Source organism: Peromyscus leucopus, chromosome 12 (genome assembly GCF_004664715.2).
Source record: "Peromyscus leucopus breed LL Stock chromosome 12, UCI_PerLeu_2.1, whole genome shotgun sequence".
Classification (NCBI taxonomy): domain Eukaryota; kingdom Metazoa; phylum Chordata; class Mammalia; order Rodentia; family Cricetidae; genus Peromyscus; species Peromyscus leucopus.
In genome coordinates, this window is record NC_051073.1 from 80,460,393 (window position 1) to 80,485,157 (window position 24,765).

General features: G+C 51.2%; 2 protein-coding genes across 3 annotated transcripts; one reads left to right on the forward strand and one right to left on the reverse strand.

Moving 5' to 3' along the window:
* Positions 1-21,700, reverse strand: Top3b (DNA topoisomerase III beta). 2 transcript variants are annotated; one of them, XM_028856689.2, is made up of 18 exons: positions 21,613-21,700; positions 14,773-14,945; positions 13,722-13,853; positions 13,380-13,486; positions 12,014-12,088; positions 10,063-10,259; positions 9,514-9,670; positions 8,736-8,849; positions 7,326-7,416; positions 6,447-6,601; positions 6,233-6,338; positions 5,474-5,620; positions 5,192-5,365; positions 3,553-3,681; positions 2,897-3,046; positions 2,448-2,548; positions 1,362-1,563; positions 1-580 (listed from the first exon to the last, which is right to left on the reverse strand). In XM_028856689.2, the coding sequence occupies exons 2-18, from the start codon at positions 14,840-14,842 to the stop codon at positions 99-101; spliced, it is 2,589 nt and encodes an 862-aa protein (XP_028712522.1). In that variant the 5' UTR covers positions 14,843-14,945; positions 21,613-21,700; the 3' UTR covers positions 1-98. The 2 variants fall into 2 exon arrangements, with proteins under 2 accessions (XP_028712522.1, XP_028712523.1); XM_028856690.2 differs by lacking the exon at positions 21,613-21,700 and adding an exon at positions 21,183-21,335.
* On the forward strand, positions 21,672-24,765 carry LOC114682716 (immunoglobulin omega chain-like). The gene is given in 5 exon segments (XM_028856692.2): positions 21,672-21,757; positions 23,584-23,920; positions 23,999-24,123; positions 24,210-24,356; positions 24,359-24,765. Coding segments are annotated over 3 exon segments (408 nt in total). The 5' UTR covers positions 21,672-21,757; positions 23,584-23,920; positions 23,999-24,077; the 3' UTR covers positions 24,574-24,765.

Sequence of the window (24,765 nt, forward strand, 5' to 3'; positions counted from 1 at the left end):
TACAAAATAAAAAGCATTTTAATGGTTTCAGTGGCTTAAAGACAACCACCATGATGTGTCCACACCAAACTGGAGCTGGAGTGAGGGAAGATGGGTTGTCATACAAAGTAAGCAGCCAGGGCTGACATCTTGTCTTTTGGCCGCCTGGGGTTGGGCTTTCCTGGAGGCCTCCGGCCCCGGGCCCGCCCACGACCCTGCCTCCTTCCAGGACCACCTCGGTGCATGGGGTGGCAGGAGGCTGCATGCTTCAGCTCCACCAGCTCCTGGAAGACGGGGTCGCAGAAGATGCAGCCTGTGTGCTGTGTCTCGTTGCCAGGAAGGGGAGACTTGGCTTTGTTGAAGTCTACATCAAGCAAGGCAGCCTCGCAGGCATTGCAGGTGTCAGCAGATACCCGTACTCGGTACGCATTTTCAAAGCAGTGTGCCACCACACTGCATGTATTGCAGGCCACCTTCCACTTGGGACCGGAGGTGGGGTCCAGAACCAGGACTCCATTCTCGCACTCCACGCACTGGCCAATGCCCAGCATGCTCAGTGAGTGCTGGCAGGTAGGGTGTGTGCACTCATTGCAGCCCATGCCTGAGGGAAGAGGAGTCCAGTGACCTAAACCTGTCTTGGCTCCCTCATCTCTGGCTGCTTTCAATGTCAGACAAAGTGGTACTCTTAACCTGCTTTGGGGGCATCTTGTTCACACTGGCCTGGGTTCTAACTGTTATCATCCAGTTTCGGCTTATCTAAAAATGTTCAGTCCTCAATGCTCTGGGGATTCCAACTGACCCCTAAACCCTCATTTTGCTTCTGAAGCTTATTCTAGATTGCCCTCAGATCATCTGATACTTAACTGTTGCTCTGTAAGCCACTCGGGGGCAGGAAGAGACCCTAATTATCTTGGCAGTATGAATGCAGATCAAGACCCCCCTGAGGACTCCTTATAAGTGCCACGGGTAACAAAGAAAGGTGCCGGCTCCCAGTCTGATAGGGGATGGAACCTCCAGAGTGGGTGTGGGCACTGAGGCCCTCTGGTGGCAAGCTCTGTTTAGTCTGGATACATGCTCTCTCTCTCTCTCTCTTTTTTTTCCAGCAAAGAGTGCAAAGGAAGACAACAGCAGCGTCTGAGAGCCTAGGGGGCTCTGTTTGACAGGTGTCGTTGTCTGAGGCCGCCTGCCTCACCCAGCCCAGCTCCTAAGTGAACAAGCCGCGTGTTCACTTATGGCCCCGGCATACCCAGTGCCCGAGCAGTGGCCCACGTATTCCCTGGGGTCCCTGATGAGTATTAGTGGGTACAGGTAGGGAAGGAGGGGTAAGGGGCCCCACTGGAGTCTGGTAAGTGTGAAGCTGGGAACAGCCATGCCACACTCACCTTTCTTCATGTCTCGGAAGGGTGGGTGGTTATAGCAGTAGGGACACAGTGGGTAGCTCTTGCCCCGGGAGCCTGAGGACCACAGGACTAGTTCAAAGTCATCCAACGGGCACCGCAGTTCCTTGTAGAGCTTGATGGTTCCGTTCTGGGGGAGGGTGTAGGTCTCGTCACAGTGGGAGCAGTGCAGGCGGCTTGGCTTGGCCTGTGGGATGGGACAATAAGCAGGGGTGAGGGCTGCTGGGTCTGACTCTCCTCAATGTCCTCCCCTTCACAGCCCTGATCAGGTAATGCAGAACACCTAACAGACAGATACGCAGAATGCGGAATTCAGTGTCAGGCAAGGACCTCTCAAGCACTGGTATGAAGCACAGTTACCACATCTCCTCTTTCCTACCTCCCTCACAAAGGCAAGGATTCTAAAGCAAGGGGCTGGTGGATGGTTCATCAGGTAAAGGTGCATCATGTTAAGTCTGAGTTCAATCCCTAGAGCTCATGTGATGGAAGGAGAGAGCTGACTCCTACAAGTTGTTCTCTGACCTCCACATGTTATGGAATGCATGTATGTATGTGTGCACACCCACACGCACGCACCGGCGCGTGTACACACACACACACACACACACATACACACACACACACACACACACACACACACACACACACAGTAAAGCTCCGGAATGTTAACAATATTCATGAGAGCAAGAGAAACGATGGCAGTGGTGTGGTGGTAGCGCACGCCTTTAATCCCAGCACTCGGGAGGCAGAGACAGAGGCAGGTGGATGTCTGTGAGTTCGAGGCCAGCTCAGTCTACAGAGTGAGTTCCAGAGCAGCTAGGGCTGCACAGAGGAGCCCCATGTCAGGGAAAAAGGAGAGAGACGGTGACAAGAGTGAGTGGACACCACGCACTGGTCTGGTGGTTTGTTTATGTCATTACTGGTGCCGATCCGGGCCTTTCGATCACTCTGTGTGATAATTAAGACAACGGACATTATTTCTGTGTGACTAATGACAAAGCGGAGGCTTAAGGTGACGTCTGTGCGGAACGCTGCGGCCAGAGTGGCTACAGTCCCCCAAGCTGCACATACCTGGATATACTTCATAAACCGATGGCACTTCCCACAGCGCGAGAGGGGCTTGCCTGTGGCAGCCAGGGGTGAAAAGGATACCTCCATCAACTCGTCCATGCCTGAGAGCAAGCAGAGCACAGGAGTCATGTCCCTCCTGGTCCTCGGCAGCCCTCCCTCCAAGAGATGGCTTGGTGGAGCTGGCTGAACCAGACAGAGGCCAGCACACACGGTCAAGGGGCCAAGTGAGACTGTCTGCCAGTGATAGACTAGGGAGCTACAGCCCTGTTCATCGACTTGGTATACCCCTGCTGTGGACGTTAATTAACCCGCTCCCGACAACAGCTAACGAGGAGACGTCAGTGCTGTGACCTGCAGAAGCTCAGAGCCCAGCTCTGGGAGTGGGCGTCAGGAGGCTCTGTCCTGTTGGAATGGCTGCTGACGAGGGGCAGGGAAGAGGCAGCTCTTACCAGCAATGGAATCAACAAAGTAGTGAAACTTTCTCTTGAAGACATCCAGGGTGTGGCCCAGGACCTGGTGGTAGTCGGCTCTGCCCTGGGCAATCAGGTTCAGCTGCTTCTCCACCGCACTGCGGATGGTGGGGAGCACCAGCTCTGCGTCTGTAAGCCAGCGGGTGGATGCTGCTGTGGGCACTGGGACCCAGGACCCTGCCGCCTCACCAGGCCAGCAAGAACTGCCGTCCTGCCTGACCCAGTCTTCCTGGACCCCCTGGACTGCTGGTCTAGAGTTGGAAGTCATCAAGGGCAGCTCCTGCCATTAGACTTCTTGATTTCCCATCAGAAAAGGTTTTTGTGTAGAAATCTTGTGCAGGATGGCTAGGTCTGTGCTGTATTTCTCCATCTCCCAAAGAACTAGGGGCACACTTTAGTGGGCAGAGATGGTGGGTATCTTAGTAGGGAAACCAGGTTTGGTTTGCAGGAGACCCCTCTGTTGGACCCATTATAATCTGTTTATCCGTCAAATTCCAGAGTCTCCACAGCACCTTTGCAGTGGGGTTGGGGAAACGGAAGAGGAGCACAGGGCCACTTCAGGAGGCAGCGGAGGTGCAGCCCAGGAAGGAGCTGGGAGGCCCAGCAGGCCATAGGTGGTGGGGAGAGAGGCTCACCAATCTTGTAGTAACCATGCACCAGGACAATGCCAAGGTTGGTGGGCTTGAGCCGGCGACCACTCTCCACAGTGACATAGTTGCGCTGGCAGATGTTGTTGATGTGCACAGGGATACTGGCATCAGTCCCTGGAAGGCACAGCATGGCTCTGGGTATTCCTCAGCCTGCCCCAACAAGATGCTCTGGACTATGCACTCCAGTTACATCCACCTGTCAGAGGAACCCTGGTTTTTTTTGACCCTCCAATTACCCATAGAAGGAGTATCATGTCACAAACTGAAGCTTATTTTGCTCACTGGGTCCAGACTGCTGTCTTGTGTATGGCTGCCAGAAGCTATGATGCAGAAAGGTTCCCAAGACAGAGCAGGGCTCTCCCTGTACTGTGCTGGCACACCTGTGAATCCAGGAACAGTCTTCATTGTGTTCATTTTAGTTCTGCAGTTAGACTACAGAAGCCCAGAGAGTGTAAAGGACTCTGTTAAGGTCAGAGAGCATTCCCTAAAAACATTAAATGCAACTTGGCCTCTTCCACCTGGACTGTGGCACACACGCCCTCTTATGTCAGGGTCCAGCTTCTCTCAGAGAGAGCTCATTAAGCTCCTGTTGAACCTGGGTAGTTTTACCCATTTCCTCTCTCACCTTCTCCCTTTCTCTAGGCCCTTCACAAAGCCCAAGGCATGTTTCCCACTCCGGGGATGCAGCTTCTTTCACCTTGCGGAAGTTTCTTGGCGGAGAAGTGGAAGGTGAGGCATTCTGCTGTGCTGCTGCTCAGAGGATGTGAAAATGGAGCCTGACCCTGACTGCACACTTGCTGGTGCTGGCAGGGGGGCATGTATCCCCCACGGGTACTCTGAGCGAGTTTTACAGGGGAGACACCGGCATTGGGGGTTCAGGAGCCCTCAGAGGTTCCACGGCTCAGAGCCAAGGGTAGGAATTGGCCCCGATCATGGGAGTTTGACATGCAGGAGTCCCTGGATGGCTGCTATAGTCAGTTTTTGTTTTTGTTTTGTTTTGTTTTTAAAGACAGAGTCTCATTGCATAGCCCGGGGTGGCTTTGAACTTGTGGCAGTCTTTCTTTCTCTGTTTCCTAAATGTTAGGATTACAGATATGAGTCATTACGCCCAGGAAGGTAAGCCTTTTTTACACGGCCCTGGACCCTGTTCAACAGTACTGCTCTCACTCACTCTCCTGTTCAGAAGGTCACACAAGAACTCTGTTCACTGTCCCAAACTGAAGTGTACGTTGGTCTTTGGGTCCAGTCTCACATGTGGCTACTAGAAGTCATGGATGTGGAAAAGGTTCTCAGCACCTGGCTATGCCATCAATAGGAACTGCTGCAGGCTGAGGTTACTGTCAGCATTCACTTCAGGGACCTAGACCAGAATTCTAGGGTAAGCCTGCCTAGTTAGCTGTGTTTTGGGGACGCTGCTGATCTGTCCGAGGAATCTTTCAGAATCCTGGGCTAACCTTGAGTCTGGTAGACACTTCTCAGTGTGTCCTGGTCCCATGGTGCACAAGGCTGCACCACATCTTCAGAAGGAAGGCCTTGCAAACAGCTGTACACAGTGGGTCAGCTGGAGCCATGGGTCACCACACGCTGACCGGGTGCACAGGGGTCATGGGATCTGGATACCCACCGATACCGTGCTTCTCCATGAGTGTGATGAGCTCAGCCTCCGTCAGATAGTCTGGGGGACTCGTCTGCTTCTCCAGCATCTTCACCTCACCCACAGCGAAGGTGTCACCCTTCTGGCACGTGGGCAGACTCTCTTCCAGGGGCACGCTCTGCCAAGGCATGATCTCTGTGAAGCCTACAGAGACACCACTGTCATTTGAGGTTCCCACCTGGGTCTCCCATCCAGGGGTCCCATGTCTCTGTGGAGACGAGAAGACAGGGACCCCGGGGCCTGCCGTTTTACCTGGGGAGATGACGGTCTTTCCTGAGCATGTGAAGTGTTCAGGCCCGATCCTGAAGGAGATGGTGCTCTGGAGGTACTTGCAGTCATGGCTCACCGTGGCAATGAAGTGTCTGGTGATGTACTCGTACAGTCGCCACGCGTCTCCCCCTGGAAAGGCTGAGCGTTACCAGGCGCCCTGGACTAACAAGAGCCTGGGCATGGGTATCAAGGATGTGGGAATACTCAATGATGGCAGGAACTGAGTGTAGGGCTATAAGCACATGCCAGGCAAATGCCATACCATTAGCCCTGTCCCCAGCCTCAAAGCCTCAAGGAGGCAGGAAAACACAGTGAGGGAAGCCGCTCCACTGCCCGGATGGCCCCGCTACGGTGTTTCTAGAGGACCGCTCGTGAGGCACGGCTGTGAGTGTTCTCTTGCTTCACTCCGGGTTCCATCGCCCTGCTCTCCCTTGTCTACTGCATCCTTCAGGAGCGCGGTCCTCAGAACAACCTTAGGCTGGGCAGGCGGCACAGTCCGCCTTTGAGTGCTGCTGCTCTGCCTCACTCCCCGACACCACGGCTGTCTGTGTCCTGGCCTCTTCCCAGACAGCTGCAACCATCTCACTTCTGTCTTCCCTAAGCCAGTGACAGGCTGAGGAGCAGCCATACTGGTAAGAGGCCTGAGCCTGTCCGCTGGTGCCCAGTGCCTATGGCAGCTTGCCCTTCACACCCCGGGAGCTTGAGGAGTGTGAGCATGTTGGGCAGAGGAATACCCAATACCTAATTCAGCCTCTGTAGCCGACTTCATAGGTGTGATGGGAGGATGGTCACCAGCATCATGGCCTTTCCGTGGGCGGTTGATGCCTTCTGCTAACAACTGTTTTACCTGGGGGAGGGGAGGCAAAGCAGAGTCCAGTCAGGCTGGCTGCTTCCCACTGGGCTTGGGTTTGTCCACAGCTGATGGGCTGTGCAGGGCAAGGCCTACCCCACTCACCGTGTCTGCCCAGTAGGGGTGGTTGGCCTGCTGTCGCAGAGAACCCTTCAGGTCAAAGTTCTCAGGGTAATGAGTGGTTTCTGTCCGTGGGTAGCTGATGTAGCCCTGTGTGTACAACCTCTCAGCTATCTGCATGGCATGCTGTGGTCCCATACCTGCCAAAAAACAGGAGGCTCAGGTGTCTGGAAGGTGGCCAGGAGCTCACCCACAGGCTCGGGCATTTTCCTTTTCTCCCCAAATAGACCAGCACCTCCTAAGAGGGCAAAGATGGCTCTTAGTGGGTACTGCCAGGGCTCAGAGGTAATGGTTGGCTGGGCACCTGGGACACAGCCTGTCCAAAGCTGAGGCCCTGAATCTGCAAAAGCGGCCCAATGGGAACACTGCCCACTGTGCCACGGTACCACTTCACAGTGTCGTGGCGGTGCTGGTGACGTGGCCAGAGTTGGATCTAGGTCTCTGAGGAGCTGAGGCTGCTGGAACTCCACCTCAGTTCTGTGTCCCTAGGCTTCGGCCCTCTAAGAGAGCTTGTCCTATCGTCTAACCTGGGAGCTGGCACTTGGCTACTGATCATTTGACGGCATTGCTATATCATTGCCAGCGCTGAGGACAGCGCTTTAGGATAGACTGTCGAAGACCACCGATATTTCAGCCTGACTCTTGTGACAGCTAAGGAAGGAGCATTAGGAGGGGTCCTAGTCTAGGACGTACAGAGAAAGGAAATTCAAATGAGACTCAAGACCCCCACCCTCAAAGCTTCAAACATCACAGCATGAGAGGTGCTTGGAGTGGGTTAAGATACTGGCTCTGCCCTATGCTGGTCTAAAGATGTCTTTGGGGGTTGGGGTGGAGGGGGGGCTTTAGAGAAATGTTTCTACATACCCAGAGCTGAGCTGGCCACACGCAGCATCTCCACAGTGTTCAGGGCAAGCGGTCTCTGCTTGGCCTTTTCTTTCCTACTTGTAGCCTCCACCTAAGGTCAAGAGAGATGGAGGGACATTTGGCAAGATGAAAAAGCCATAACAGAGTTGAAATGTGTGGACAAAGGTCTGAACTGAATCATTTGGTCTTTCTGCTCCTGAAATTCACTTTCCCTGGCAGCCTGACAATTGAACTGAGTATTTAGATCAGGAGGGAAAGAGCAAGGGGGAGGGGAAGAGAAGAAACACACTCCCTATTTTTCTTGAAGGAAGAAGAAAATGTGGAGGAAGGGGCTATAGATGTAAATCCCACTGAAGTCAACATAGGCCAAGCCCCAAGCTAGCCTGCGGGCCGTGTCAGGGAAGCCTAGGCTAGCCTGCGGGCTGTTTATCACTGGCATTGCAAAACCTTCCTATTTTTTAAGGGAAGCTGCAAGTCATGTTTCTATGCGAAATCTCACACTTGCTCAATGGTAATCATTTTGAAATTATCTATAAGCCATGCTTGTCTGGTGAGCTACCACTTTCCACTATGGGGTAGAATTCTCATAGAAAAGCTGACTCTCTGTCTACTGTAAAAATAATCCAAACAAACCAGCCAGTCTCCGGCCTTTACCAACCTGGCCAGGGCAACACATTCTAGATTCCAGACCAACAAACATGGGTGCTGACACTGAGGATATCTGTGTGCATGGGGCACTGGAGGTTAGGGTCTTGGGGGGTGTCCTGACATCAGTGTTACCAATATCAAACAGCTTCACTTGTGAATCAGCAGAGCCTGAGCAAAATGGCACCAGCACAAGGCTTGAAAAAGGCGATTAGAATGTACCTGATGGAGGGCGGGAAGAGGGTGAGTGCCGGTTGCTGTGGCAGCTGCAGGACCTGGTTCTTTCCTGTGCAGCCAGCCTTGCTGAGCCGCATCGGCTCCCTAATCACCAAGAAGCAGACTCCTCTGGTCCAAAAAAGCCCCGAGTGAAAAACACCACACCGGAGGGGAAAGGTGACTGAATATAGATTTTAGACCTATATCCTTCTAGCTGTGTGACCTCGGGCAAGCTCACTAGTGTGAGCAAAGGTCCAGCTGCAGCTAGTAGCTTTGGATAGTGTAGAAAAAGCACCGGTGTGAAATGGAGTCCTGCCAGGCGAGGCCTTGCACCTGGGAATACTGGAGGAGACAGTGGAAATGGCGGGCAGTGTCTCGGGTGTGGACAGCAGCTGGGGCAGTGCTCCACAGCTGCTGCACGGGCAGAAGTCCGTCAGGAATGTATGTGTGAATGACCAAGAAGCCATCTGCATGATTCCTCTGACCATAGGGTTTCTAAGGCCCGCCCATCCAGGACAGATGTGACAGATGTGGACAGAGAAAGAATACCTGAGCTTCTTTCTCTTGCTTTGTCATGTTTAAAAACATCTGCGCAATCTCCCGGTCAAAAACTCTAACTCGGTCCCAGTCCAAAAGGAGAGACTCCTCTTTGTTGGTATGAACCTGTAGGAAAGACAAAAGGAAAGCACATTGCGGGGAACAAAGCCAAGCAGAGGAGGCTGGTTTTGTCCACAGACAAACGGCCTTGTTCCAATGTCTCCTAACTGTTGAGCTGTCCAGAGCTGACACCTCACTCTTCTCACCCACTGAGCATCAGATAGTCCCGAGGCCCTGCTGACGGAGGGCCTTAAAGGAACACCTGAACAGAGCTGTGCTTCTCACTCTGCTCCTGCCTATCAAGACCTGCCTAACAAAAGTACCTTCCCATCCCCACAGTCCTCGGCCCTACACTTTAAACCTCTGTTATGCTTTAGGAGGCTTTTGTGTAAAAAGGCTCTAAAGACGGATACAATCGGAAAGCCCAGTCTTCATCCTATGCGTGGATTTCCCCACTGGCTGAATGGCTGACCTCGTCACGCACCCCAGAGGGAACTCACTCCTACTTATCCATCCAAATGTAATGTATCCAGGTTCAGCCTAGTCTATCGTCCCCATGAAAGCTGGTGCCTCTTCCTCCTGGGCACCAGAACCAACAACTGCTTGGTCCTATAACCCACACTTGTGCTCTTAGCCTGGACCAACGAAGTGCTGATGCTGACTGGTCAAACTCCCACAATCCACATCCCAAACCCACACCACCGTACAGGAACAGAGAAGGGAAGAGAACCTTGGCCTGCAGTACCCAGTAGGTCTCTGGTTTGAAGGACTGGATTTTATCGTGTCTTTCCACACAGAATCCCAGGGTAGGAGTCTGACACGGCCCAAAGGAGATGAGAGAGCTGTCTAGATCTCCATACTTCCCCTGGAAATACTTTGTTTGGAACCTAGAGGGTTGGGAAGAGAGAAAAAGGGCAGATCAATACTGCATTCCAGGCAAATCCTGTGCCAACCTAGCTTGTGCATCTGGGGGTACATGTAGAGAGGGCACACAAGGAGGACGCGCCTCACTTAGAAGAAGGCAGAAGTGACAGAGCAAGAAGCCACCAAAGAGGAGCAGGATGTCCGTCCTGTGTGCACAGGACCGAGTGAGGACACAGGGCACACAAATAAAATCTGCTTATGAAGTTGTGGTGGGTGTGATGTACATCTGATCTACAGATATTTTATTGAGGTTTTAAAAAAAGGTATCTCTGGTAGCTTATGCAGGTTCTGAGGGCCGAGGAGAGGCAGAATCCTGGCTAAAGGGACAGTCTGTGCGTGTGGCAGGAGACAGCACCTGGTGAACGCACAGCCGATGCGCAGGTCTAGCTCCTGGCGGGCATCCACTGAGAGCGCCTCATTGTGGTCTGGCTCACTCAGGCGGGTCATGGCATTACAGATGTCTGTGTCAGTGATGGAACTGAACCTGGCCCGGAACACTGTCTTCTCACCACTGTGGGCATTATTCATGACCGGCAGAATGGCATCAAGGACCTGGAAGAAAGGATCCTGGCAGTGATTAATTCACTCTTTACCCCACTGCTAGGCTGGACTCCTTCCAGGTTAACCTTTCCCCACCCATACCAGGCCCTCCTATATTTCTTTGTCCTTCTAGATGTCTTGGCCTCCCCACAAATCCCTTGCTGTCTCTCGTTCTAGCTGTACACACTTCCACGTAAGGTGTGCACCTACCTCCTCAGCCCAGCTCCTGCCTTAGTGTGGCCCACAGCCACTTCCTCTTTTACTTTACTAAGCCCACAAAGGGCCTCCTGGCCCCAAATCCCTTCCCTTTTCTGGGAGTAGGGAGTGCTTGGATGGATAGGTAGAAGTTTTGTATGACTGGAGAAAAGACAGAGAAGGAAAAGAGGAAATGCTGTGTGTGTGAGCTCTGGAATTGAGACTTGCTGAGGCCATACAGGGGGAGGAAAGTCACCAGGGAAGCTGGGGCATGCAGTGGCATCATTAAGGGAAAGCAGTGGTCCATGAGCTGCTATTGTTTCTAGCCCCAGAGGGAGTACTCCTGTGGGTGCACAGGGAAAGGAGAGAAGCGGGTATCTGAGAAGAGACAGTATACGATTAAGTTTGCTAAGAGAGCGGCAGGAGAATGCTGGGCGCCCTGAGTTCCTGTTTACTGGCACCATCTCCTGCACTCAAGTGTGCCAATCCCAGGTGGGGCTGGGAATAAGGACACAGAGGTGACCTCTACGGAGCTACAGCATGAGGGGTACTAGCAGGACCAGCCAGCAGCATTCAAGTGCCATTACAGAGGGCACACAGGAACCTCACCAGCCTCCCTGTAGGAGGCTCCCTAGGATGGGTAGTGCCGAGGACCTGTAAAGGTGGGAGATGAGGTCTGTGGCTGGAGAGACAGACGGCTCACTGGCTAAGAGCACTTGTTGCTATTACAAAGGACTCAGGCCTGCAACCATGCGCAACTCCAGTTCTGGGGAATCTGGTGCTCTTTTCTGATCTCTGAGGGCATCAGGCATGTACACAGTATACACACATATAGACAGACAGACAGACAAACACTCATACGTATTAGGAGATTGCCTAGGATATTAACTACAGCAACTAAAGGCCTGCAACGGGCATGGAGCTAGGCCAAACACTGATGATTCTGAAGCCTGTACCTGTCCAGAATGGGGCCTAAAAAAAGAAATGAAGATAATGATGATTATTATCTGTGTGGGTGTGGGTGTGCTCGCATGAGCCATGGTGTGAGTGTAGAGGTCAGAGGACAACTTTCATGACTTGGCTTTCTCCTACTATGTGGGGCTCTGGGAACTGAACTCAGGTTGTCAGACTTGGTGGCAAGCACCTTTACATGAGGAGCCATCTTGTTGGCCCTAGTTTATGCATTAAAAAAAAATGAAATAAAAAAGATTTATTTTTTTTCACTTTATGTGTATGAGTGTTTTGCCTGTATGTATGTATGTGCCCCACGTGAATGCCTGGTGCCCTGGGAGGTCAGAAGAGGGCATCAGATGCCCTGGAACTGGGAGTTACAGATGGTTATAAATCTGGGTCCTTCGTAAGAACAACAAATGTTTTTAAGCACTGAGCCATCTCTCCAGCCCTAGGCGTATGTATTTTAAAGTAGCCACACATTTTCTGAAGTGGAGTGGGAGAAGACTTTTTTTAAAGCCACTATGTTCCCTATGCTGGCCTCAGGAACAGTGTGACAAGATCAGGTCAGGAAGGGTGGGGAGAAGGTCTGAAGGGAACAGACTGGGTCCCATACTCACCTCAAAGCAAATATTCTCGCCTTCCTTGTCACAGTCCAGCCACAGCACGACGTAGTCACAGCCTCTGCCCTCCACCTGTCACAAAGCAGACATTGACAAGCATCTCTGTGACACTCCCCTCTGGGGACAGGAGATGGAGCCGGGTACTGAGCTTCCGTCGGAGGACCAAGCCTGGGCTGAGCAAGAAGCTGTCTGAAGTGAGGCTGTCTCGGCACCCAGAAAAGATTTTGGTTCAGAACTATCATCCTGTTAGATCAAAAGCTTATCATTACAATGTGAGCCATCCTTCTGCGTGTGGGGTGGTGCATGTGCGTGGCCGTGCGGGTGAGGAAGCCTGCTGGCAGAGGCCAGAGGAGGTGGGGTGCCCTGCCCTACCGTCCTGTCTGATCCCCTCACTGACCCTGTCAGCAGGCCCCAGGGATCCTCCTGCCTCTGCCCTCCACAGCATTCACCACGGCGCGGGGATCCAAACTGGGTCCTCACGCTTGTGCAGCAAGTGCTCTGACCCACTGAGCATCTCTCTAGTCCCTGTGACAGGCATTTAAAAATATTTTTATTATGTGGTAACAAAACATACATGTGCTCCATAGTTTCCGAGGGAAATAAAAGATTAAAGTAGATTTACTGAAGGTTTTATTTTCAATGTTTTTTAAACATGTATATAATATACTTCGATTATATTCAACTCCATTATTTTTTCTTGTCCACTTTCACTGACCCTCTTCCTGTTCTACAATATGACCTTAATGTCCCAACCTACATAAATTTTAAAAGAGCCAAAATGAAACAGTTAAATATTAACAGTGGTTGTTTTGGGTCATGTGGTCGGATTTTTTTTCTTCTTTAAGCTTATCTTTACTTTTCAGTTTTTAAAAAATAATATGTACATATTTATCTATTTATAAAAGATTTATTTATTTATTATCTATACAGTGTTCTGTTTGCATGTATGCCTGCAGGCCAGAAGAGGGCACCAGATCTCATTACAGATGGTTGTGAGCCACCACGTGGTGGCTGGGAATTGAACTCATGACCTCTGGAAGAACAGCCAGTGCCCTTAACCTCTCAGCCATCTCTCCATTCCGTACATATTTATTTTAAAATTGGGAAACCCCCTTAGCTGAGCCATTATAAAAGCAGAATATCTGCTCTCCAGTCACAAGGATGTCTGGGACACGGATCCAGGCATGGAAGTGCCTGTGGGGGAGCAGAGTTTCCAGCAGAAAGATGGCCCAGGGCTGCCAGCAAAAGCCTTGGTGTCCAAGATGTGGACGAGGACACAAATGACGGTGCGACAAGAGCGCTGCTGCCACCTACGACACAGGGGCCGGAGGGGCTCCTTGGTGAGCTCATCCTCCTCACATACCTGCAGGAACTTGACCATGTTCAGCTTGGGGTTAGCTTCCTTCTTCTCCGTTGGAGCTTGGCTGAACAGCTCTGCAGGATCCACCTTATCCCACTTGTTGTACTTTCCTGTAAACCACATCCACGAAGACACTGAATCACACTTCACACTTCACAAGGCTCGGCCTCTGCAGCTGTCACAGCCCAGGGTACGGCAGGTGCATCGTGCAGATGGGCGTGGCTACCTTACCCAGTTGCTAACCACTTCATGACCTGCTGGAAACAGGCTCTAACTGGACCCTGGGTAGTACTGTACAGTGCTCCTTTCAATAGGTCAGGGGCAGGAGGGGAGAGGCCATCTTACCCAGAAAATCCAGGGTCATCACATGACCACAGACAGATGTCATCTTGAAGTGGACAGGTTGGCCAGCAAAGGTTCCTGTATACTTGTGCACTGAACATGCCCCATTCAGCCCTTTGTGTGAGGACATGTTCCCTGGGGAGGCAAGGCCACAGACAACTGTGAGACTGAGTTGGAGATACTGTGGGTCCCTGAGCCTACATGCTGACCCTCAGAGGTCCTTGTGACTTTCCCCAGCCCACCTGCAGTTACAGTGCTCAGGGACAAAGGCATCTATGAAAATGTGATGGTGACTCACGCCAGAGTCCCGCTCCTGGACTCTCACTGCATTTCTGTCTTCCCTTCTCGATTTGGATTCTACCTTCATTTAGTTAGACTTTAAGGTTACCAGAAACCTCCTAACTGTCATGTACTGTAATATGTTCCCTCAGCTGAACACTCCTGGTACTTGGAGATGAGGTACCCTCTGGACCTCTGGATGTATTCTCAGCTTAACTAGGGGTTCTTCCTCCTCCAACTGTTGGTAAAAGGGAGGTCAAGGTCCAAGTGCTCTTCCTATTTAGAGGGAAACAACTCCTATCTGCCAACCCTCAATGGCAGAGTGGATCCTGATGGGCAAATCTTCCCCTCCTTTCCTGGCTCTCAGGTCACTGGTCACTTGTGAGATGTCAAGGGGGTAACTGTAACTACATCAAGGGCTCAGTAGCAGTAGTGAATATCTAGTGGTGTAAAATCCAAGACTTAGTCTCGTCTACCTCCTCCCAGGATTGCTTCTTGCGCTTATGACCAATGCCCCAACTGGTGCAGCATGCTGACAGACACAGCAGTTCTACCACTGTCTTCCCTGGAGGCTTCAGGCCTCGTACTCTGTGTGTTGACACAGCACGTCACAGGAGACTCGCTACTGAGGGGTTTCCTAAAACCTGCCAATCCCAGCTCACCCTACCAGTTGGTGTAGGCACATTTTTGGAAAAGAAATGCTGTAAAAAGCACAAATGGCAGTGCTTACAGATTAAAGCAATCAAACAGCCTAGTACTTTTGTTTTTTTCTCACCTCGGGAGAGGATTTTGGCGATGGACTGTGCCAGGGATGGCTTTTCTGCTACCATGAGCACGGTCTTCATTCCTGCTCCAGGCTGTCAGGGCCACAGACTGCAGCACCACACCCAAGACAACAGCAGGAGAAAAGCTTAGAAATGTCTCCTCTGCAGCTCAACACGCTGACTCCTGAAGGGAAGACACGACAATACATCATCTCACCTCCAGTGCTCAGGGACCGCTTTGAAGAGGGCAGAAGGAGGTACAAGCTAGAGGGAGGAGTGAAGCTCGGTGGGACGCTTTCTCCCAGGCAGCAAGGACCTAACGGCACACACCAGCACTTGCTGAGGGAAGGAGAGACATTTTCTTCATCGGTGTAGCTACTGGAGATGTCCAGGACCTGTAAATAACCCAATGAAACTCGCCGGGTCACACACACAAAGATGACGGGTGTGAAAGCAGAGGGCAACAAGTTGGGAAGAAGAAGGGAATCCCAGAGAATGGGGCACAAAGGGCACTCTTTGTCACGAATGTGACAAAAACACATCCTATTCATGTATGAGAACGTCACGAGGAAACCCGTTAGTAGGGTAAGCAACAGGACCGGGTTGGCAGGACGGCTAAGTGGGAAGGACAAGGAAGTCACTTTCCTTTCTTACATTTGCAAAACCAAATACATCAGTGACTGCCCAGGAGACCGGAACCAACAGACTCACAACAGGACCGTGTGCAGAGGAGAGACTTAGATCTAAGTGGGATGTCTAACAAACCCCTCCCTCAGGGCTCAGGCGGCTACGGGTAAGAGGCAGAAGGATTTGAAGAGCCAGGGGTGATAGAAGACTTCAATAAAGTGTCTTCCAGACACAAAAGAACTGATGCACAGGTGAACTCAGAGACTGCAGCAGCGCTGAGGGAAGGAAGTGGACCCAGGCCCCACCCTGATCAGGACGCTATCTGCAACTGACATCCACTGGCAAAGGGGACTTCGTTTTCTCCAGCAGTCTCAATGTGAATATTAACCGCACCTCAGGGCAGGCCACATGCCTAGGAGTAGTTGGCCACCCCAAAATGAACTGAATATATTTCTGTAGTCTTTTTGTCTCATTTTGCTTTGTTTGGACATTTTTTGTCTTATTGACATTTTCCTTGACTGATTTTCATTTGTACTGGTGTGTGTGTGTGTGTGTGTGTGTGTGTTGCTTTTTTTTTTTAAAGTAGGGGGAAGAGAATACAAAGTTGGGTGTGTAGAGAGGTGGGGAGGAATTAGAGGAGGGGAAAACATGATAAAAATATATTGTATGAAAAAAATCTTTTTTTTCACTAAAAATGTTTTAAAAAACAAAACAACAATAACCATATTTGGACACTTGGAAGGTAGGGTGAGAGGATCAATAGTTGAAAGTCATTGGCTGCACAGGGAACTCAAGGCCAGTCTGGACTACATGAGACTATCTCAAAATAGCAAAACCACAACCAACCAAAAGACATCCATTTAGAGCCTCTGCCAGTACTCCCTGGCTGGACTGTTCTACCACTCTGAAAAATACCGTTTGGTGACCCCTCTTCTTGGCTTGTTTGGGCAGGGTATGAAAGCCGGGCTCTTGCACAGCGCTGTATCAGCCTCCGAGCTCTTCTAACGCTGTCTACCAGTCAGGCCTCTCTTCTCACACCCACAGTCCTTGGCCAGGCATCTGTCTTAACTAACCCACACTACACTGTGCTATGGCCAGCGATACCTTGCAGGAGGACACGCAAACCTCCTCTCTGGACCACTGTTGGCCCTGCAGCTTTCTGGGTTCATGTCCTCTTAGAGCTCACACGGCAGTGTGGGGTCTCCATAGGTGGGGAGGGTAAGAGTCAGGGTAGGGCTGCACAAGATGACATCTGGGACAGATGTGCAGGCAGAAGGGATCAGGGAAGGTGAGGCCTGCAGAGACACGGCTGGACAGTTGGAGCGGCAATCAAGTGGGCGGTGTGGGGTGGGGAAGCTGGGTGGCAGCGAAGGATTGCCCTGGAGTACAACAACCTGATCTCAAATGTTAAGGGGCCCTCTGCCTGACACACAGGTGACCGGACCCTGAAGAGCCAGGGCTAGACAAGACTGGGACGGGATAACACAGACAACCTCTAGATTTTTGGCTCAGGCAACTGAAGGAAGAGATTCCTGCTGGCTGATGAAAACTTGAGAGAGAAGCAGGTCAAGTCAGAATTCAGGGGCAGTTTGGGTATGGCAGAGTGCTACATGGAAGGAATACATCTGGGAGCCAAGGAGATGAAGAGGAGCCATCAGGAGGTGGCGGGAGAGGTGAGACCTGCTAGGAAACTGAGCCCTTCGGTGGTCTTTTTGACACCACTACAGTGTCAGATGTAGGAGGTGTGACAGACAGAGCAGCCAGACCTGACCATAGGTTTAAGCAACCTAAGTGGACCCCAGTGATCTTGATGGGAGCCATCTGTCCAGTGACAAAAGCAAAGGCTGAGTGGGATGAGTTCCAGAAAACTCTAAGTGCGCTTTTACAGCTCCTTTTAGGAGGATGGCATGCCACTGTGAAAACCGTCCAGCACAGAAGGAAGACGAGGGCGTGGGGAGCTACTGGAGTGACAGCAGAGTGGACCAAGGGATGAGGCAGCTGGCCAGCCAGGGGCCTGGAGGACAGCCTGGGGCGGGGGCCAGGCAGTCTGGGGCCAGCCAGGGGCCTGGAGGACAGCCTGGGGAGGGGCCAGGCAGTCTGGGGCCAGCCAGGGGCCTGGAGAATAGCCTGGGGGGGGCAGGCAGTCTGGGGCCAGGCAGGGGCCTGGAGGACAGCCTGGGGGGGCAGGCAGTCTGGGGCCAGGCAGGGGCCTGGAGGACAGCCTGGGGCGGGGGCAGGCAGTCTGGGGCCAGCCAGGGGCCTGGAGAATAGCCTGGGGGGGGCAGGCAGTCTGGGGCCAGCCAGGGGCCTGGAGAACAGCCTGGGGGGGGGCAGGCAGTCTGGGGTCGGGCAGGGAAGCAAAGGAGGTGGCACCTCTAGCTCAGGAGAGGCAGAGGATGAGAGGCATGGTCAAGATGGCAACCTGATTGTAGAGAGGGTAAGGAGAGGGTGCTGGGAAGGGCTACAACACTGTGTCTGTGGGCACTGATGGTAAAACGCTTGGCACTAAGGTGGGAATGAAGTTAGAGGGCACAACTCTTGGCCATCAAGATCCTGAATCAGGAATATGGATAGGCTAGGATAACGAACACTTATCCGAGGAGGGAACGTGTCCCAAGGGGAGACCACAGAAACAAGTGGTAAGTGCTCCAAGACTGTTCGTGTGGACAGTGAGCCCTATGAGGCAGGACAGGACGGTGGTGGGAGGACCAGATGAGACATCTATGAGAAACCACCGCTGGGGGAATTCTCCATAGCATTATCATTCAAAGTAAAAGATCAGAACCAACCTAGCAGTCAAGAGGGAACTGGTTACATGAAGAAATGACATGTAAGTACAACAGAACACCCACAGGTCGCCAGGATGAGTTACATAGGGAACCCCGTGCAAGTTACCCAAACATGAAGCATCGCTGCCAGTGACCAAACATGTCTCTGTGTACACGTGCTCGTTTACAAAAGGCAGATGAATCTGCACATAACTCAGAAGCAGGTGCCTGGGGAGGGTATGCAGGTCTGGGGGGGTGGTAGTGGCTCTAGCTTGTCACAACCCCTTCTGTACTATTTAAAAATTTGGTGCCATTGATGTCTATGACTGATCAAAGAGAACAAAGACAATGGATTTTAGAATATGGGCTGCAAAGAGCACTGTCCACAAACAATGGAGATGTCAATGCAAACTCCTCCTAGAAAGGGGTTTGTTACTCCTTATGACATATGGAAGCAGCCGAAGTCACAGTTAGCCTGGGCTGCCACAGTCGTTGCTGTAGGGCCACAAAGAAATAAAATTTGCACCAATAAAAACTTGAACGTTTTCCTTAAATTTACAATCTCAGGGGAAAAAAAGCCAAGCTATTCAAAAATGTACTTGTTCTGACTTCCTGACCTATTTCCCCTGAAAACCATCCTGGGCATCATAGGTCCGTCTCTGCATGGACTGGGTCTAGGTCACTGCTTATCTTGGGCACTGAGTGCACAAGGCCTGTCTGCTGGAGCAATGCATGTGTGTGTGGACAACTGTGCCTCTGATGTCCAATGCATGTGTGTGTGGACAGCCGTGCCTCTGATGTCCATGCTGGTCAAGTTTTGGCTTGACCAGAGCCAGAGGACCAGAAGTGAAATTTAAAGGGGACAGAGACGAGAAAGGAAAACTGGAAGCAGGAGGGAAGAAAGGACCAGACCCTGGACAGTCCTGCCAGCGCTGCTGGGATGGGCACATTGTCATTATATTGCTCTATAAGGAATGTGGGTCACACTAGAGCTGGAGGGGCAGCATGTGGATGTGCCCTGGACCCGTTTGCTCTAGAACCTGTGCTCTAAGATTTTATCCTGCTGCCTCTGAGAATATCTCTGCTGTACTTCCCTGTAGTACCTAACTACTAAGCCTGGTGTAGACTCTCAGGTTCCTGTCTTATAGCCCCCAGAACACAAGCAAGGGATGAGAGAGCAGAGGCTTCTGTTGGCTCACTCTAATGGGAAGTAGAGGATAGTGAGCAAACACCACTGGATGAGAAAATTTTATCTGTAAAGTGAATAAAATGCTTACAGATACTTTAAAAACAAAAAGAAACCAAAACCAAAATTTATGTTAGTCAGGGCGTGGTAGGAGGCAGAGGCAGGCAGATCTCTTAGTGTAAGTTTGAGGCCAGTCTGGTCTACACAGTGAGTTCCAGGACAGCCAGGGCTTCATAGTGAGGCCTCATCACACAAAAACAACAGCAGCAGCACCTGACTTTAACTACAGGGTACTGCAAATACTCTCATTCCTAGGAGCTCTTCTTCCATGGTTTCCAAGTTCTGGGAATTTTGTATCTCTACCCCTCCTCTGCAACCCAAGATCCTAGGTTACCGAACAGACTGGCAAGTCTCTTCAGACACAAACACTCTGCCTTAGCAGGGTTATATCACTTATCCAGGAAAAGGGATAGAATTGGAATTTACACACACACACACACACACACACACACACACACACACACACACACATATTCCATCCATCCATCCATCCATCCATCCATCCATCCAGGAAAGGAATATAAGTTTCTTTCCTTCTAGCCCAGAACACTTTCCTTTTCCCAGATCAGATTCTACCTTTTAAAAAGATCTCTGAAGATGTAGTTGTGATTAATCTCAAGATCTCCTGATTTCCTGTTAAGGCACATCTTCCATTTCAAAATGAAAACAAATGAGAAAACCTGAATTTGACAGCTTACAAGCATCCCTTACATACCACATTCACACTTTTGATTTAGTAACACTTCTATTTACTTAAGTTTTTGCTTTTTGTGTGTGTGGAGAGACTGGGCATTGAGACAGGGCCTCATGTAGCCAGTGCTGGCCTCAAATTCACTATGTAGCCCAGGACGGCCTTGAACTCTTGATCTTCCTGCCTTTCACTCCTGAGTGCTGGGAATATAGGCATATAACAAAATGTCTAGCTAAGATTTTTAGATATAATCACTTAAATATATAAAATACTCTGTAACATAAACCTACAAGATACACCAAGTTTGATTTTATTTGTCAAGGCTGTGAGACTACAGTTTGTCCTCTTCCAGAGTTAGGTAAGCAAGTGCTATTTAGGTGTTGACTGCAAAGAGAGAATAGCAAGACAGCCTGTTTATACCTTGTCAAATCTTATCCGCAATGCCACCATCACTGTGTCCTTTGGGAGACAGTGGAAATGTGGGCATTTCCTTTTGGGTCAGTGTCTTATGAAGTAGTAGATTTAACTTGATGAGAAGGCCTGAAAGGGGCCAGTAAAGCACCCAAAGTCTGAGATTTTAATACTCCAGTGATTTTTAAGCACTTACAGACCCAGGAAAACAGGCCTACCTCTTAAGCCCCTTCTTTGTATCGAGTACGCTGCAGCTCTATCTACCAATATCTCTATAAAGTAGGAGTTACTTAAAAATTTAAAAAACATGTATTTTATGTGTGTGTGTGCATGTACGGGTGCACGCATGCTGCACGTCACAAGTGGAAATCAGGGACAACGTGTGGGATTCAGCTCTTTTCTTTCACCATGTGGGTTCCGGAGATTGAAATCAGGCTGTCAAGCTTGGTGGCAAAAGCGATGGGCCGTCTCGCCAGTTTAAGTTTTTAAAGCTAGAGTAAACTGCAGTTCATAACAATACAAGCTAGGGACAAGGAACCTTGGCAAACGTTTTCTTTTGTTTGTTTGTTTGTTTTGCCTCTCCAACTATCAACCCTTAACTCTTCTGGCTTCTCACGTCCAGTTCCCAAAGGCGTGAGTGACAAACCGGTTAAGAGAGGTCACCGCCTTCCCTTTCACCTGTGCGTAAGATGCTGGCCTTCCATTCTAGTTGACTGGTTCACCCAAGTTTTTCTCCAAGACCGGTCGCGCTCTCCGGACCGAGCAGGCTCCGGGAGGTAAGCGAGTGGAACCTTCGGCTCAGAAGGCGGAGCGCAGGCCTCCGCGGGCAGCACGGCCTCCCGGAGCCCGTTTCCCTACGCGTGGGTGGGGGAAACACCTCACTCGGGGCCGCGGCGAGCTCGGCGGAGCAGCAACAGTCGCTCCCCAAGCGCCGGGCCACCGCTGCCCAGAGGCCCCAGCGCGAGGGCCGGGCGGGCGGCGAGGAAGCGGCGCCCCGCAGGGACCCTCCCCCCGCCCCCGCCCGGGCCTGAGCGCCGCTATTATTCCGGAAATGCCGAGAAAGCCGGCGTCTTCCGCCTCCTCGCGCAGCCAGCAGCCCACTGCTCACCCGCTGGGCCGCTGCAGCTCCCGCTCGCTCCGGCCGGGCTCTCCCGGTGGCCACCCGTGGACCCACTTCCGGCTCTGTCCGCTTGTGGTGTCCCCTCGTCTGCTCTCCGATGTCGACACTCCGGTGTCTGCAAGTTCCGAGGCTGGTGAGTTCCGGGTGCCCAGCTGTCAGTGTCCGGTTTGGTACAGAGGGAGTACCCCAAGCCTCCACTATGTCCCTTCTCCCTGCATCCTGGAGGGGAGAGCCCCCCCCCAAATCATCCAGAGAAAACAATAATGATGATGGTCATTATGATTATAAAAACAGATGCTATTAATAATTAAAATTTTGAAATTATAGACAGCAGGCTTCTTTCAGTTAGAAACATTTGGAGAGTCAAGGATGGTGGCTCACACCAGGAGTCCAGCCAACAGGAGGCTGAGGCGGAGAGTTAGAGGCCAGCCAGGGCTACACAGTGAGTTTCATTCCAGCCTGGACTACAGACTATACAAAACAAAACGCCATCTATAATATTGTAGACTGTACTATTTGTGTTAATATATACGGAAGGTGATGTATAAAATTTTTCTAGAGGGTTAGGATCACAGAAATTTTAAAATAGTTTTTATGACTTTATTAGCATATTGTTTTTAATAGCCTGGTGTAGCAACATATGACCTTTAATCCCAGAACATGGGAGGCAGAAGCAGGTGGATTTCTGTGAGTTCAAGGCCAGCCTGATCGACAGAGCGAGATCCAGGACAGCTAAGGCTGCACATAGAAACCCTGTCTCAAAAAAGACAAAAAAACAAAAACAAAACAAAACAAAACAAAACAAAAAAACCCAAACCAAACCAACCAACCAACCAACCAAACAAACAAACAACAACAATCCAATCCTGGTTTTAAACCATCACTCTGTTATCAAGACTGGGCCCAGATAGTTCCAACAAGCTCGGGTTGGTCACCCATCCTCAGTACATCAATTAAAGAGGCAGCTAAGCTGGCCCAGCCTGTAGACAGTGGCTGTCAAGCTGGCCATGTGCACATGAAGTAAATAAAAATAAAGAGATAAGTAAACCAAAAGGCAAAGAAAGGAGGTTTATTCAGTGTGCCCACATGTGACGGAGGAACAACCAAAGCGGTCTGGTGAATCTCCCCACAAGTTTTTGAGGTCCTGACATGAGGCTTAGGTTTAAGTAAAGAGCAAGAGCTACGCTTAGCCACACAGTCCCGGTCAAGGTTGTTAGGTCTCAAACCTGGACAAAAAGGCCGAGGTGCCTATTTAACATATCAAAGCGGACCTGGCCTCTGGGTCTTCCCAGCATCCCTCAGTCCCCACCTGCTGACAGACCCCGCCCTCTACCCTGAACTCTCCATCCCAGGGGCTGGGCTACCTTCCCCCGGAGGCTCTTCCCTATGTAACCCAGACATTATTGGTTACCTGCCCTTTGTACCTTTGGCCTCCTGGCTGCCGCATCCGGTTCCTCTCTCCCTCTCCCTTTCTCTACCTCACAGGGCCCAGCTCAGTCTGGTCATGTCCACTCTGGACTTTCCCAGGTGTCTCTGCCTCTGACTACGCTCTCCCTTTTACCTATAATAAAGATTTCCTCCACCATACCTAGGAGTGGTCACATCCTTTCCTTTTTATTTATTGTTTTCATTCAAAGGTGAGGTCTCACCCATAATCTACCCATCATCGTCTCATAGTGATCTGATAAGTTGTCAGAACTGAGTGAAATCGCTTCCTCAGAGGCAAGTCCCTTCAGTGGCTGGTCCCAAGGCTTCAACCTCTTCCCTCTCCCAGAAGGAGGTTCCTGGGGAAATTTTAATTCTTTGGGGACAATAGTCGGATAGCACAGTGTCTGTGGTTAAACTGTCATTGTAACATCCTGGCGGGGTGACATCCCAAGACCAGCCCCTCCTTTTGTCGACCAGGTTATGATCTAGGTTGCTTCTTTTTTGAAGTCTCATTACCTGGCTTTGTTCTAGGACAGGAAGAACTGGGTTGAAGGCTCTTCAGAACTTAGAAGGCATCAGAGCACCCCGCTCCTTCTGAGACCCTGGTTTCCTGCTGTGTGAAGAGGTGCTTTCACTGCCCTGAGGATGCATGGTCTCGTCCCAGTTCACCAGGCATTTAAAAGTGAACAAGAAATCTTTTTCCGAGAGGCTCAGCTTCTCAGGGGAGTTGAGGTCACTCTCCCTCAGGGAGATGAGTCCACCAGCCAGCTCCTGGGTTCTGGTCCACAAATTTCTAGCAGGTGCTTCCTCGCAGTGTGCTTCTATGGGACAAAGGCAGAGCCACCAAGGCTGCCATCAGACCATTCTGGTAAGTGACCTGCAGAGTCCAGAAAGCCTGGGAGGGTGGTGAGCAGGGACCAGCGGTGCAATGATCCTCTTCTCAAAGCAGGGAGGAGAGTGTTTCCCAGCTGGCAGGGGCCCCAGGAGCAGTGGCCGTGGGAAGCAGACTGCTGCAGTCGTAAGCCATGGCCTGGACTTCCGTCCTGCTCATGCTGGTGGCCCACCTGACAGGTAAGGAACTCTTGAGGCCCAGAGCCTCCTGGCCCCTCCTCTTGTCCTGCTCTGCCCCGGTGATGACCACGGTTCTGTCTTCTCAGGTTGTGGCCCTCAACCCACGCTGTATCAACCACCATCTGCCTCTTCCTCGCTTGGAACCACCATCCGCCTCTCCTGTGCCCTGAGCAGCAACCATAACATCAACATTTACAACATTTACTGGTACCAGCAGCATCCAGGCCACCCTCCAGGTTCCTGCTGAGATATTTCTCACGCTCAGACAAGCACCAGGGTCCCAAGATACCCCCTCGCTTCTCCGGATCCAAAGATGTGGCCAGGAACCTGGGGTATCTGTGGATCTCTGATCTGCAGCCTGAGGACGAGGCTGTGTATTACTGTGCCATGGGGCTCCGGAGCCAGGAAAAGGAGAACCGGATAGAGAGGGAGAGAGGAGGAGAAAAGTAGTTTACAGATTCGGAATCCCAGGCTCTGGAGGTGCCGTTTGCTTTGCTCAGTGAGGCTGGTATAGGAAGGAGGGGTAGAGCATTGGGGTTTCACAGAGCCAAGAAGATGGAGCCATTCAGCTTTTCCATGTCTTGCAATGTTGCTGTGAGCCCCACTGGAGGCTGGATTATAGAATTAAAGCTCTTTTTCTGA